The following is a 13,163-nucleotide window of genomic DNA, read 5'->3' as shown; positions in this document are numbered from 1 at the left end:
ACTCAAGGCTCTCATAGTACAGGGAGTTTTGGTTCTTACAAGTAAAAGTCATTCCAGTATGGAGTTTCTCTTTCAGGATGCTCACACAGCTTTAACTACTCGCTACTGTTAGGAACACAGCTACTGATTTCATTTGCTTAGTTACAGGTGCTGTTGGTTTCTGCATGAGAAGCTCCTGTCAGTTATGACAGTTCAGGAAACACTTCGGGTTCCCTTTGATTCACAGTCTCAACATCAAAACAAAGACCAGAGGGTGCCAGGTTCCCTCAGCAGCATATGATCCCAGGCTTACCAGGACTCACCTTGACACTGTACCACTGCTTTTCCCGGACCCAGTAGAATTCATACTTCTCCCTTTCTGATGGAACTGTAGTCTCCTCTCTTTGGCCAGGATATTATTGCTATAAACATAACAAGACACTTTAAAACCTGATTCTTCTATAATCAATCCCTTTTCACTTTCAGAAAGAAGCAGAACCAAACAGGTACATACCAGTTTTCAACTTGAGCATCAGGTTCATGTAGGTGATTGGCTACAAATAAAAAATAAGTGAGCTCAATAAAAATCAATAAAAAAAATAAGTGAGCAGAGAACACAGCCGCCAGCAGGACAATGGCACAGTTATGGAGAACACAGGCTATCCGCATTGCCACAGCTGGCCTGTTAAATGTCCCGACTGAAACTACTGTACAGGGAGGCAAGCAGTGGGCCAGCAGCTTTAGAGACTGCTACTTTCTGGCAAAGCAAAACTACTCTTATTTGAGTGCTTAAAAAGAAAAAGATTTATTAATAATCAGTTAAATTTCTGGACCAGATTGAAGAGTTAATGAGGAAGATAAACAGCATATACTGGTGTATGTAGTGCTATTAAACTTCCCAGTTGTCAATCAAAAACATCTTAAAGCAAATATAACTGGGCACCAGTAAGTGGAGCCATAGTGTTCACATATTTCTTATGTGTTTTCAAAGCAGCTGGCAGCCTTAAGTATGCAATGTGAAATGCTCTACACCTTTCAATATAATGTTCCCTTTAAAAGCCAAAAATAAACTTAATTAATTTAAAAAAGAATCACTAACAAAAAAACCAAAACCTTCCTCTAACTTTATTAGATTAACAAGATCAAAGCAAACAGAAAAAAGTCAATGTTTAGACTTAATTTTATCATTATTTATAAAAAAATGAAACAAGTGAGGTTAATAACAAAAATGTCCACTTCAGCAACTGCCTTTTTCATTTATGATGTACAAATTGGTAAGAATGTTTTTATTTTGCTTCTTTATGTATCCCCTAACAGCATCATTTGACATCATGACCCAGAAAGACTGTTAAAGCTGTCCACAGGGTGCTGACAAGCATCTTAACAAAGTGCTGATGGGTCTGTTAAGGTCAATGACTTGAAAGAAGGAAGATAAAGTTTTCATTTATTCTTGAAAAATACATTGATAGATAGTGACAATAAACATATTCTCAACTTTCTGAGGGTTCTAATGCTAAAATAATCCAAATAAGTAACTCAGCTTACAAGTGATGTTAAAGGACCAAAGGACCAAGGACACTAAATTCAGTGGAGAAATTCACTCTTCATCAGCTTCCACTTTTTAAGCATTTAACAAAAATCTTTAGTTCTTTGTAAAAGCTACCAATAACCTATTCACCTAGTGAAACAAAACAGAATCAGTGTGGGTTCAAGCATGGCGGACCACACCTGCAATCAAAACGCACACAGCTGTGAATTTGAGGCCAGCCTGAGGTTACATGGGGAGCTCAAGGCCACTGTGCTTACAGAGCGCAAAACCTGTCTCAAAACACAGTAAAAGCCCTACCTTTTATTATATCAACAAAATAGTTTTAAAAAGAGAACCCTAACTTACTGTCCTGGAAGCTTTATTGGGAACTTACAAAGAACTGAGCAACATGCTTTTACAGTGCTGAAGCGCCCTAATAGACACCTGCAAATGACCTGGCTTCTCTTCCCTCCGGTCTTTGTGCTTCAGTCTCAACTGTCAGGGAAAGAGGGAGAGCATAGGAGACAGACAAACCCCGGCCAGAATGAGGCATGAGTCCATTCCCTAAACCAAAACTAACTGCAGCTGAGTTTCTCCTGCATAAATATTTAAGCTCCTTTCCTCCTTGGGGACAGTTTTCCCCTCATTTCTATCACCATAGTTCTGTCACAAACAGTTCCTCCAAGCGTTGAAAACAGGTGAGAGGTAGCTATGGTATTTCAGAGAAAGAATCCTACTGGTTAGGACAATGAAAGTGACGCATTGTCAAGACCTTCAAATGATCCCTGAGAGCTAGAGATGGGACAGTCTTTACTTCATCTCTAAGATAACCATAACTCCAGGAAGGCACAGTTCCTCGGCAAGCATACCTTCAGCTCCCAGCGACAAGTCATCTTCGAAGCTTCCTCCATTTCTCCCAAGCACACCTACAGCAGAGTGTGAAAATTCAGAACCATACCCTCGAGCTCTGCTCTACCCCATGACGCCAATGCCATACAAAGTCATTAATTAAATAAGTCAACCAAGCAAAATATTCCACAAACCACAGGAAACTATCTCAAACCTCAGTACACTCAAAATTATTAAGACTGCCATGTTAAGAAGCAAACGAGCTTTTTCTCTGTTGTACAGAAATAATGTCGGTGGCCAGGTAAATACACTTTATTTCTTATGCCTCGGGAGACATTTCATTAGACAAAGCTGGGTCCTGACACGGCCACCCCTTCTCCACCTCCAGGCTGCATCGGGCCTGAGCTTTGTTCTCCTGACACTGTGAATTCTTTCTCTTCACTCTGTCATTAGCTGCACATTCTTGTTGCATTTTGAACTTGAGAATTTTGTCTTTCACAGGTGCTAAAATTTCAGGTGTGGCAATTTCAGTTAGTGTAAGCAAAGAAATGCTACACTCAAGTTAGCCTACCTAGTTCACTCACTGTGAATTTTTGTTATGTTTACATAACGTAGTCTGTATTTAATTAGCCTTTATAAGATCTAACCAGGCAATAAGAATATAAGTATGACATTGTGAAAAGCTTTGGGAAACAAAGTTATTTAAAGTTACTATTCTTTCACGGCTTATGAGAATATTTTTCCCTTTGAACTTCTAGCTCAGAATGGCGTCAAGCCTCACTTGTGTGATTCAAACACTCTCACCTAAAAGACGAAAGAAAATTCTCCGTTTGGAAAAAAGAAAGCTCTCTTACCCTTCAGGGCTCCAGCACTTTGCTCATCCAGTGAGGCTCCCAAAGGGGTGCTGCAATCACAGAGATACAGAAGCCTCAGTCCTCTGAGAACCCATCTGGAGAACTGTCACTGCAGAGCCTCACTTTAGAGTTACAGCCAAGCAAGCATCTTAATCAATTCAGCGCTCCTCCCCAAACACCAGGAATGTGAGTGGCTTACATAAGCAATGTCCTTCTAAGCAAATACGGGTTGTCAAGTCAGTTCACCAGCAATGACTTAATCACAGGTCTGCGCTGCAGCAATTAAGAGCAGGAATGGCAGCCATACACGATATAAATTGTTATTTTCTTTGCAAACACACACATACACACAAAGAGAGACAGAGACAGAGACAGAGAAAGAACATAGACAACAAAAGGCTAAGGAATTGTGTCAGTGTCTTCTGCCGAAACAAACCAAAGCCAACTAAACCAAACAATCAAAGAAACAAAATAACAGAAAACATAATTTCAGTGGTAAGCAACTTAATTTAGTAAAACAAAAAGTTCCAAGACTTAGGAAACAAGCCCAAGAGTTCCTTGGTTCTTTCTTACCTGTCGGCCGAGCTGGCAGTTCAGAGTACTGCCGCAGCAGCTGCTCCCTACCTCGAGGAAAGCCTTCCTCATACACACAGAGGAGATTAACTTTGGAAAGTCCTCAGCTCAGCTTGGGAATCAGGGTTAAGGCTCAGCCAAAGCTGATTTTCTCCCCATTTGTAGTTCAAACATGAATGTCTCAGAACTGGTTGCCAAATACAGAGATACCTTTACTTTTCTCCAAACAACTTAGTTTTGTGACTAGAATCACAGAAACATCCTTTATTCTGAAGGCTGTATTCTGTGATACAAACTTAGGCTTCTCAGTAACAGTTCCGACCTGCTAAAGGCTACATCAGAAGAGAGATCCATCCTGGGAACCGTTTCAAAGAAGTGCTACAGAGAGTCGGTTAAAAGTGCAAACACATACATAAGCAAGGTAAGTCTTTGAAACTGATGCTTTTGAGATGTAGAAGAATCAAGAGCAAGTACCATATGGGAAATGATAAAACCTTTAACTAGCTTTTGCATATATTTCATTTAAGCTCTAACTGATGTTATTAGGAAACTCTGTTCTTTTCTTAGTTGGGCCCAAACACTGTATTTCTGTGGCCATAGCTGCCTCTGCTGCTCCGCACTAACAGAAGACAGCAAATGAGGCAGAATGTAACTGGCCTCCTCCTTCAAAAACAAGTTCTTTACTCCTAGCTGCCCTCTGCCAAGTCCCAGCAGGATCTGCACTGCTTCCTAGACTGCGTCAGTCAATTTGGGTGGTTGAAAAAATAGTTATCAGAATGAATAAAGATTCCATCAGAGAAGGGAAAGTATGACATCTTCTCTCAGGATATGGATAACAATGAAAATCAGAGTATTTTAGAATTGGTCAAGGGGGGAAAGCTATCCTTCTAATCATTTGCAAAGAATATACAAAATACATTAACACTCGACTCTGAGAAGGATCCCACGTTGCTCTTAAAAAAAAATAGGAAGGAAGGGGAGTGGGGGAAATGTATAGCTCAATTAAAAATAATAAAGAATAAAGAAAAATACAGTTGCAAATATCCTAGCAGTCAAATCTACAACAGAATAGCCAACATTAAATAGGATTCCATGTTCTAACTTTCCCAGGTACAAATGAATACTGCTTGTGTGTTGACAGGGGTAGCTATCGGAACAACAAAGCCATCTATGAGGTGGGACAGAAGGCTGCAGAATCCGTGCACACTGAGTTTAGCAATGAAACTTCTGGAATTTTCTGGTCTGAACTTGTGTCCTGGTCAATGTCAGCATTCTCCTAACTGCATTCACCTGAAAGATGCATTTATTTTCTGTCTACTTAATATTTTTATCTTCTTCAACCCTGCTTCCTATACATCATTTTTTAATGTGATTTTTCCCTTCGTCTTATACTAAAAAAAAATCCTTTGGCTTGAACTAAAATCCTAGAAATGTTCAGAGCAATTTTAAGGGTTAGCCAATACTGTTCAGCAATGGATTTTAAATCAGGACCAGGATGCAAACTTGAAAGACTTGAATAAAAGCAAGGGTAGACTACCTTCTTCACTCCACGATGGAGAAATCGCAGATACTGCTTTGTAAGTTCTCTCCTAGAAAGTCTCGACGATGTCCATTTAAAATTCCAACCTTTCTGTTTCACACTATTCTGCTGACCAGCCCGTGGCACACAACTGTGCTTTGTAAAGGTCATATTCTAGTAACCGAAGGGGTAAACTAAGCTGGCTGTTAACCTAAAGACTTCTTGGAGCAGTGTATTTGCCTCTGTGCTTCTTTGAGACGGCCATCTACACATTCCATAACATTTCCAACCCTTTCATGACACCACTAACCAAAGCAAAAAATAAAAATCTGCAGTGAACAATCAGTATGACTCCAATTACTCAAGTCACCAAAACAAAGACAGCCAGTATTCTGTCTTTAAGGGACAAAAATTACTACCATATATAAGAATCGCTTTCCAAAATAAAAAAAAAACAACAAAATAATCTCCAGGACAAACATGACTTGAGAAAACAATAATATGCCCAGAAGCAAATGCCAACAAAAGTTTAAAAGCTATAATCTTTACACAGATTTTTCAAAGAGCAAATAAATTGAAAAAAGATGAAAGTGAAACACATTTTACCATAGTCAGATTTACTTGCAATGACACCCATTCTCTGTATTTTATCAAACAGTTTTGTGCCAGTTACCAAGGCATGTAACTGCACAGACTCATGCAGTCTGAATGCCTTCAAAGCTCCATTTCCTTCTTCGAATTCCAATGCGAGCTGACAAACCCACGTCCAAGGAGTTCAACTCCAAAGGACCAAGCTGTCTAGTTTTAATAGCTCCCCAGTGGGATTTAAGTCACACAACCCAAATTAAAGCCCGGTTAGAGTAGTTAAGTAAATTAAATTCGTCTAAAACACATTTGAAAGGAAAATGACTTTGTGCCAGATATGCAGATGCCAAAATAAAACACCGTCCGAAACACCAGAATTCAAAGAAATGCCACGACCATCCAAAGTAGCATCACCTTGACCTGTTTTAGTTTCTGATCTGATGCTGACATCATGCCCAGGCTGCTAAACTTTGCAGTCCTAACTGTAAAGTTAATTTAGTCTCTAACAATCAGCGGCCACAACACTTCCACTTCTAATCGCTTCAAGAAGGAAGCTATCGGCCGACTCACTTTCCGGTTCCTAGCTTACAGCTGCCAGGGGACCTAGAGACACCGCCGAGTCCCTCGCTTCTCCCCGGACAACACGAGCAGGACTCACCGGCAGTCTTTGAGCCATATTGCGATCTTCTCATTGGGCACGTTTCCTGCGGAGCAGAGCGAAGGGACAGCTCGTTAGGGACTCCAGAAGAACTCAGAGGCTGTGCCATCCTGACACTCCCTTGCAGAAGAATCCGCCGGGGGTAACCGGCAGCCTCGGGGAGCCTTCCGGGCGCCCGACCCGGCGGTGCCAAGCCGGCAGCCAGGTGCACAGGCTGGCGCGAGGGCGCCGATCACGCGCGCGTGTAAAGGTCGGGGGTCGTCCGGTCCCAGCGCCCGGTGGCACGGAGCACGCCACCACCCCGCCCGCACGTCCCGGCGAACCGACCTCGCCCCGCGGCCGCCGGCAGCTTCGCGCCGGGGAGGTCCTCCTCGTCGTCCTCGTCCTCGTCCTGCGTCGTCGCCTCTGTGGACAGATCCTCCGTCTCCGACGCCTGCCAGGAGCTGCGGCACTTGGCCCAGGCCTTCCTCCTGCGACTCGCCACTTGCCACTCCAGTTCCTCCTCCGCCTCCGCCGACGCCGTCAGGGGTCGGTTCATGGCCGCACCGGGGGCTTCCGCGGGCCCAGCCCGAGCCTACGCGGGACACGGCGGCGGCTGCGGGGACCCCCGCCGCTGCTGTCAGCGCCCAGCCGGGCAGGGGGCCCGGGGGAGCGGGAGCGAGCGCCGCAGGAGGAGGGGACGGGGAGGGAGGGAGGGAAGGAAGGGAGGGAGGGGCGGAGGGCCGGCGCTTCACGTGAACCCGGCCTGGCGGGGCGCAGCGGCGCGAGTGGCTCTGGCGAGCGCGGTAGGCGCCGAGCGCCCGGCCGGCCCGACCCCGCCCACCCCAAGGCCACGCCCCGCACCCTTCGTAGCCACGCCTCCCCGCGAGACACGGTCCGGCCCCCTCGCGGCAGGGCGCCCCGCCCACGAAGGCCACCACACCCCCTTCCGGTGCCGGTCTCGCAGGGAGCCGGAGAGGCGAGTCCGGGCGGAGCTTGGCCTGACGAGCCCGGAGCTGCCCCGCCCCTTTGGCGGTTGCCACAGGAAAGAGCCAGATTTGTTTGTTTGTTTGCTTGCTCCTAGCTTTTCGTTCTCTCAGCTCCCAGCTCAGGCAGCGACAGAGGTAAAGTGCCAAGTCCAAGTCTCGTAACTCGCCCCCGCGTGCGAGCAAGTGGCTGGGCTGCTGAGACCTCTCCCTTGAGGCGTTGCTCCGGCGTGGGATGCCTGAGGGGTTGGGCAAGGATGAAAAGAAGCAGGGGCTTGCACCAAGTGTGAAAGCCTCCCCCGGTGCTGCTTGCACGCTTGAGAAATGTCCGTCCTGGCTCGTGCGAGTGATGGGAATGTGCTGAGAAAGGAAGGACAAACCACATGGAAGCTGCCGGCCGAAAAGGGAAGGCCACTGGAGCAAGAAATGGCCCTGGAACTGTAGAGCTAGCTAGCTGCTTGGGAGTGGAGGGTTAGGGGAAGTGACGAGAAGCGGATAGTAGTGCCAAGGTTCTGAAATGAAATGAGCCTCGGTGCCCCCCACACCCCCTGCCCCCGATAATGCCAAGGTTCTGAAATATCTTTTAAATGAGCTTCGCCCCCCCCTTTTATCACATTTTTATCTCTTATGAGAAAACAGATTCAATCCAGAATGAGACAAAGTGTGACTTCTCAACCAGCGAACATCCTCTCTAGTGTTATTTCTAAACTATCTGCACATAATACAGGTTTCCAGTCTTTTATTGTGCATGGTCTGAACCCCGAAAACAAAGAATACTTTCTGTTTTAGTCTTACCATTGCTAACAAGAACATATTTTACATAAATAAGGAAGAAAATTTCCACTTGAAATAGATATTTACAGTTAATAAAATTTCAATTCCAGTGTGCACTAGTAACCAAGGGAAATAATTTTTGGAAATTTTAGGGTGTCAAATGTTCTTGAGGTAGCACGGTAGTCTTCCACACCTAACCCATACACTTTTAAAAAAATAGCTCCTTGATCTTTTCTGTTCCCTTTCTGGCCTAGTCCATGTTTGATACTTCACAACTCCTGATGGTTTTATCAATATCGCCAAGATCAAATCCCAAATCCGGGCTGGCTTCCCAGAGCCATCACACTGTAATGTCTCGCACTTCCGGTGCAATGTAAAGAGGTTAGAAGGATGCTTCCAGCTTCTCAGTGTTGGCCTTTCTCTAGGAAAGAATCTTCTAGTTCTTAATATGTCTTAGACATCCAGGAGGTCTGTCCTGAGGGTGAAGCTCACTCCCTAGCGTCCTTCCAAAGCAGCTGTCTGTGGGAGCTGAGACAGACGACAAGGTGGAGTCTGTCGAACTGTCGTGGGCTTGGTCAGATGCTGTCGAGTTTACGGCCTCATAGTTTAGTCCAGGACCTTGCTGGATCCTGTCCCGTCCATCTGCTTGTCCCCAGCTTCCATCCTGTCTCAGTCATGTGCTGTGGCTGGCTCTTTTTCCTTGTCCTTTAATTCATTCCTACTCTGCCTAATACCTGAATGGACAGACCAGCTGATCCAGAATTCCTTCACTCTGTAGTTCACCAGTCATGATCAAAACCCGCTAACAGTCCCTCGATATGTGACAGAATGGGGTACTGATTGTGCAGCAAATAATATGACTGGATCCAGACAATAGGCTTAGTTTACCAGCCACATTGTACAAATGAGAGCCTAGGAAACACATTAAATAGCTTTCCAGTCATTCTAATACAATACTTATTCTACATGGAATACTGACTGCTTGAGATAAGTTGTCTACTTGTTATTGTTCTTCAAAGGAGACAAATTGGGAATATGTTTTCTTTCTGTTTTTTCTACAGTGAGTATTATTTTTTAATTAGTTTTGCTTGCGTTTTTAGAGAGTGAAGAATTTTTGGGAAAGGCAGTAATGGAGTATACCTTACAGTTACAAGTCATTCAACCACAATCAAAGAAAAAAAAGGAAGTAAACTCAGGAAATATCATTAGAATAGAGTATAGCAATTATTGACTCTGCAGTAGCACAAATATTTTATTTTACATTGCAAAACTTTATGAAGAATGAAAAAAGTCTATTTCCTTGAGAAGAAAATTCTCAGAGAGCATTAAAAACAAAGATATTTGTGTGGTCAACTCAGAGATTATTTTTAATGTCCAGGGTATTTGATTAATTCAATAATGAATACTAAACCTGAGGAGAGTCTAGGCATTTGGAAGTTTTCCAGGCAAGTACCCTAGGCTAGACCAGTTGCAAAAATCTGCATTGTTAATGTTCTACATTAAAATATCGACTAAGTCATTGATATTTATGGAAAGGAGAAATACAGTTATATTAATATGGACAATGTCAACTGAAAATATAGAGTAGAAAGGGGGAGGCCTTTGGTATTAGACCAAAGCTGAATGTTTTCCTTCTGTCTGAGTATCACTATATTCATATGTGAACTCACAGTCATAACTACCTACCCAAGTTGTGAGGGTTACCGAAAATCAAGTAGATGTTCATTAGTGCTATTACATTATTGTGTTTCAAGAGACAAAAATAAGTCAATTTCACATAGAGGAAATTTTTCTAATACTAGTGAATAGCTCCTATTTCTACTTTTATAAAGATGTTTTTTTTTAATTATAGTAACTTCAGAATAGAACAAAAACAGACTGTGGTTAAATAACAAAATTTAGGTGGAAATGCTTCAATAGTAAGCAAGATACGATATCATGTAAAATTTCTTAACACAGGTCTCAAATTAGAATTAAGTTCTAATTTGATTTAATAAATAAGATTTATTTTGGTGTGAGTTACATTGAAGCCTTTAGATTCTAGCTAAGATACTGTTTCATTTATATCTATAAAATCAAACTCTGATCTGAGAATGGCAGAATTGTGGTGGTGATAACACCACATACTGTGTTACTGTGGTCTCCGCTTTCTTCTGTGCCAGCCCAATGCCAGCATTAAAGGCTTGGGAGGAAATACCTAAAGCATATTGTATGTGAGGCTGACGTGGTGCCTACTGAGCAAAGGAGGCTCCTTCATGGGTTATTCTAAACAAATATGATGATTTGGTTTAGCTCAATAATTCTAAAATTCATTTCAGAAGAAAACCTTGCGTGTCCCTCAGCATCTATTAGCATTTCTAGTGACAGCAGGGGGAAGTTCCCAAACAGGAATTGAATAGAATTGAAGGAAGAAGTCAATCAATAAGAGTGAACTCTTCAGAAATACCCAATGGCTTATTTATAAAACAGGTATAATGAAGTCTACTGAAACCTAGTTAGTCAGACTTTGGTCAGTTCTTTGACCTAATCCAATAAGCTATCATTAATCATTAAAATATATTTTGTTTAGTATTCTAGTTATTGTACATATTTTAGAGTAATAAATTCTTCTCATATATATAACTCAAACCTGTTATTAGACTTTCCAGACTAGTAACAAATCAGTAATTACTGAATTACTTTGTTTTTCTTATTGGAAACACCAGTATAGCACAATCATCTGCCACTTTTGTTTTCTGTTTTTTATCAGGTTGCGCATCAGAGGGAACAGTGTAAATAACTTGAAAACTGCTTACAGAGTATTTATTCAACAGGCAAGTAGGATATTTTCTGATGTTATACACATTGGAGAATTGCTAGTTTTATTACTTGTTCTAGGGTCACAATTGCATGTTTGTAGAATTCTAGATTTACCCTTTCCACAGTGAATTTGTAGACAGCTCCCCGCCCCCACCACCCACTGACTCAGTCTCCTGTTCCTGAGCAACAGGTCACATGCCATCTATTCTCCATCCACAGTGGAGAAGCAAGATTGTGTAACAGAATAAATACACTCCTTTTGGTTTGGCTTGTGAATTCATGAAATCGGTCAAAGGAGGCATTGGAGCCTCCTCCCTGGACATATGGGGAAGTTATATGGGAAAGCCAACATATTTGTAATTCATCTGTGAAGCCTAGATTCTCAAGTTTGGATTCATCTCTGTTCTTCTCCCTTCTCAGTCCTGCTCTGAGATGTCGCTTTTAAAGATCTCAGACATCTTGAATCATGCAAGATTGTACAGAAGTGCAAGGAGCTCGCCCTATGCCAGTACTTGCTGATGGTAAGACTTTTGTTTGTTGCAGTATAGAACAAAACAGGATAACGTCTGAAGTTCCTAAGGATTAACATCGTCCTGTAATGCGATCAATTTTTTGATACACATTTTCTTCCTAACGTGATTATTTCCAAACACTTGTGTTTTTATTTGTTTTTTTACTTAAGCCAACTAGAACTTTAAATTTTTACTACATATAGATTTAGAATTATGTATTCTAATTTACATTCTAATTCTGATTTAGAATATGGATTCTAATTCTAATTTAGAATATGGGTTTATACTATATAAAACATTCTTTGTGCCTTTTATAAAGGTGAAAGAAAAAATGTTAGTGCTTGGATATACCACATATCCAGGCAATACTGATATATCTGAAAAGCTTTGTGAGGACAATGTTCATAACAGGTGTTTCTCATGTGAGAATGCATGAACATGCGCACGGAACACACACACACACACACACACACACACACACACACACACACACACACACACATTCTTTGACATTCACCTAATCCCGGGCAAATACAAACTACACTAGCTTCCCCCACGACATTTCCCGTCTCTAATCTCATTTCTGCAGCTACTTCATGCCCACCGCAGAAAAAACAAAATCTGCATTCAGAACAGGACCCTTCACAAGTTCAATAGAGTTATTTTGGGGGAGTCATTGAAAACTCAGTACAAAAACCTTTCCTCACTCACCAGAAATGCATTTTAAAAATGAAGCCAAAGTGAACAAGGCTTGGCCAGTTTAAGAGTAAAACAGGAGAAAGCAGGGCCTTTTCTAGCCATAGACAGCATTTTGGCTGCTTCTTAACTTTTAACTCCTCCATTTCCTTTAACCAGCTCTAAATAAAAAGTGCAAAATCTATCAGGTAAGACATCAAAATAATGACACCTGGTTTCAACCAGAGCTGCAGCAGTGGGTCCCCTGCAGAGCTAGCGCGTCCCTGTAGGTCAGAACAGTTTTGAGATGCCTTTGTGTCTTTCTTACTTCAGTTCTGAAAGGCACACACATTAACTAACTGCTTTCTCAGGCTTTCACACAAATAATTAGAAAGCTGTGTATAGATTCCGTGTTCATTTCTTTACAATAGCTTTTAGGTAAGCCAGGTCCCAGGAAAGTTAATCCAGGAACGGATTATCAGAGGAAGCAGAACTATGGAGACAGAAAATAAGCTAGTTCCCAAGAAAATTTTAAGTTGAATTTGATAATAATCAAGTCTATATTATAGTTACATGCATTTGAGATATTTAACATAGAAGTATTGAAGATTACTCACCCAATACTGTGAAGAAAACTTGCTATTTTCCACAAGGCACAATGTATCACTCAGGTGTTCACATCCCATGAGCAAAAAGTAATCCAGAATCTACAAGGAGATATTATAGGATTCAGATTTTATTATTTTTTAATTATGTGTATATGTGCATGCCTGTGTGTGGGTGTGTCCAAGAAAGCAACCATGGTTGGATTCCAGGAGCTGAAGGGTGTCTGTTTCCCTTCTGACGTGGGTTTGGGGAACTGAACTTGCATCCTTTGCAAGAGCAGCTAGCTG

General features: G+C 42.2%; 1 protein-coding gene across 3 annotated transcripts in view; it reads right to left on the bottom strand.

Annotated features, from left to right (window-relative positions):
* Itprid2 (ITPR interacting domain containing 2) overlaps positions 1–12,954 on the bottom strand; it is a 41,070-nt gene extending 28,116 nt beyond the window's left edge. For 2 of the 3 annotated variants that reach the window (XM_005346633.3, XM_005346635.3), the window contains exons 1-6: positions 6,873–7,164; positions 6,546–6,591; positions 3,211–3,260; positions 2,377–2,433; positions 494–533; positions 303–401 (exon numbers count right to left, since the gene is read on the bottom strand). In XM_005346633.3, the coding sequence (XP_005346690.1) occupies positions 303–401; positions 494–533; positions 2,377–2,433; positions 3,211–3,260; positions 6,546–6,591; positions 6,873–7,083 (503 nt within the window). In that variant the 5' untranslated portion in view covers positions 7,084–7,164. Of the gene's footprint in view, positions 1–302; positions 402–493; positions 534–2,376; positions 2,434–3,210; positions 3,261–6,545; positions 6,592–6,872; positions 7,165–12,887 lie in introns of those variants that run through there. The other variant, XM_005346634.3, reaches the window with a different exon arrangement.
* Positions 12,955–13,163: the final 209 nt, after the last annotated feature.

Source organism: Microtus ochrogaster, chromosome 4 (genome assembly GCF_000317375.1).
Source record: "Microtus ochrogaster isolate Prairie Vole_2 chromosome 4, MicOch1.0, whole genome shotgun sequence".
In the NCBI taxonomy this organism is placed as follows: Eukaryota; Metazoa; Chordata; class Mammalia; order Rodentia; family Cricetidae; genus Microtus; species Microtus ochrogaster.
Note: the sequence above shows the minus strand (reverse complement) of the source record. Positions and strands in the feature narration are given on the sequence as shown.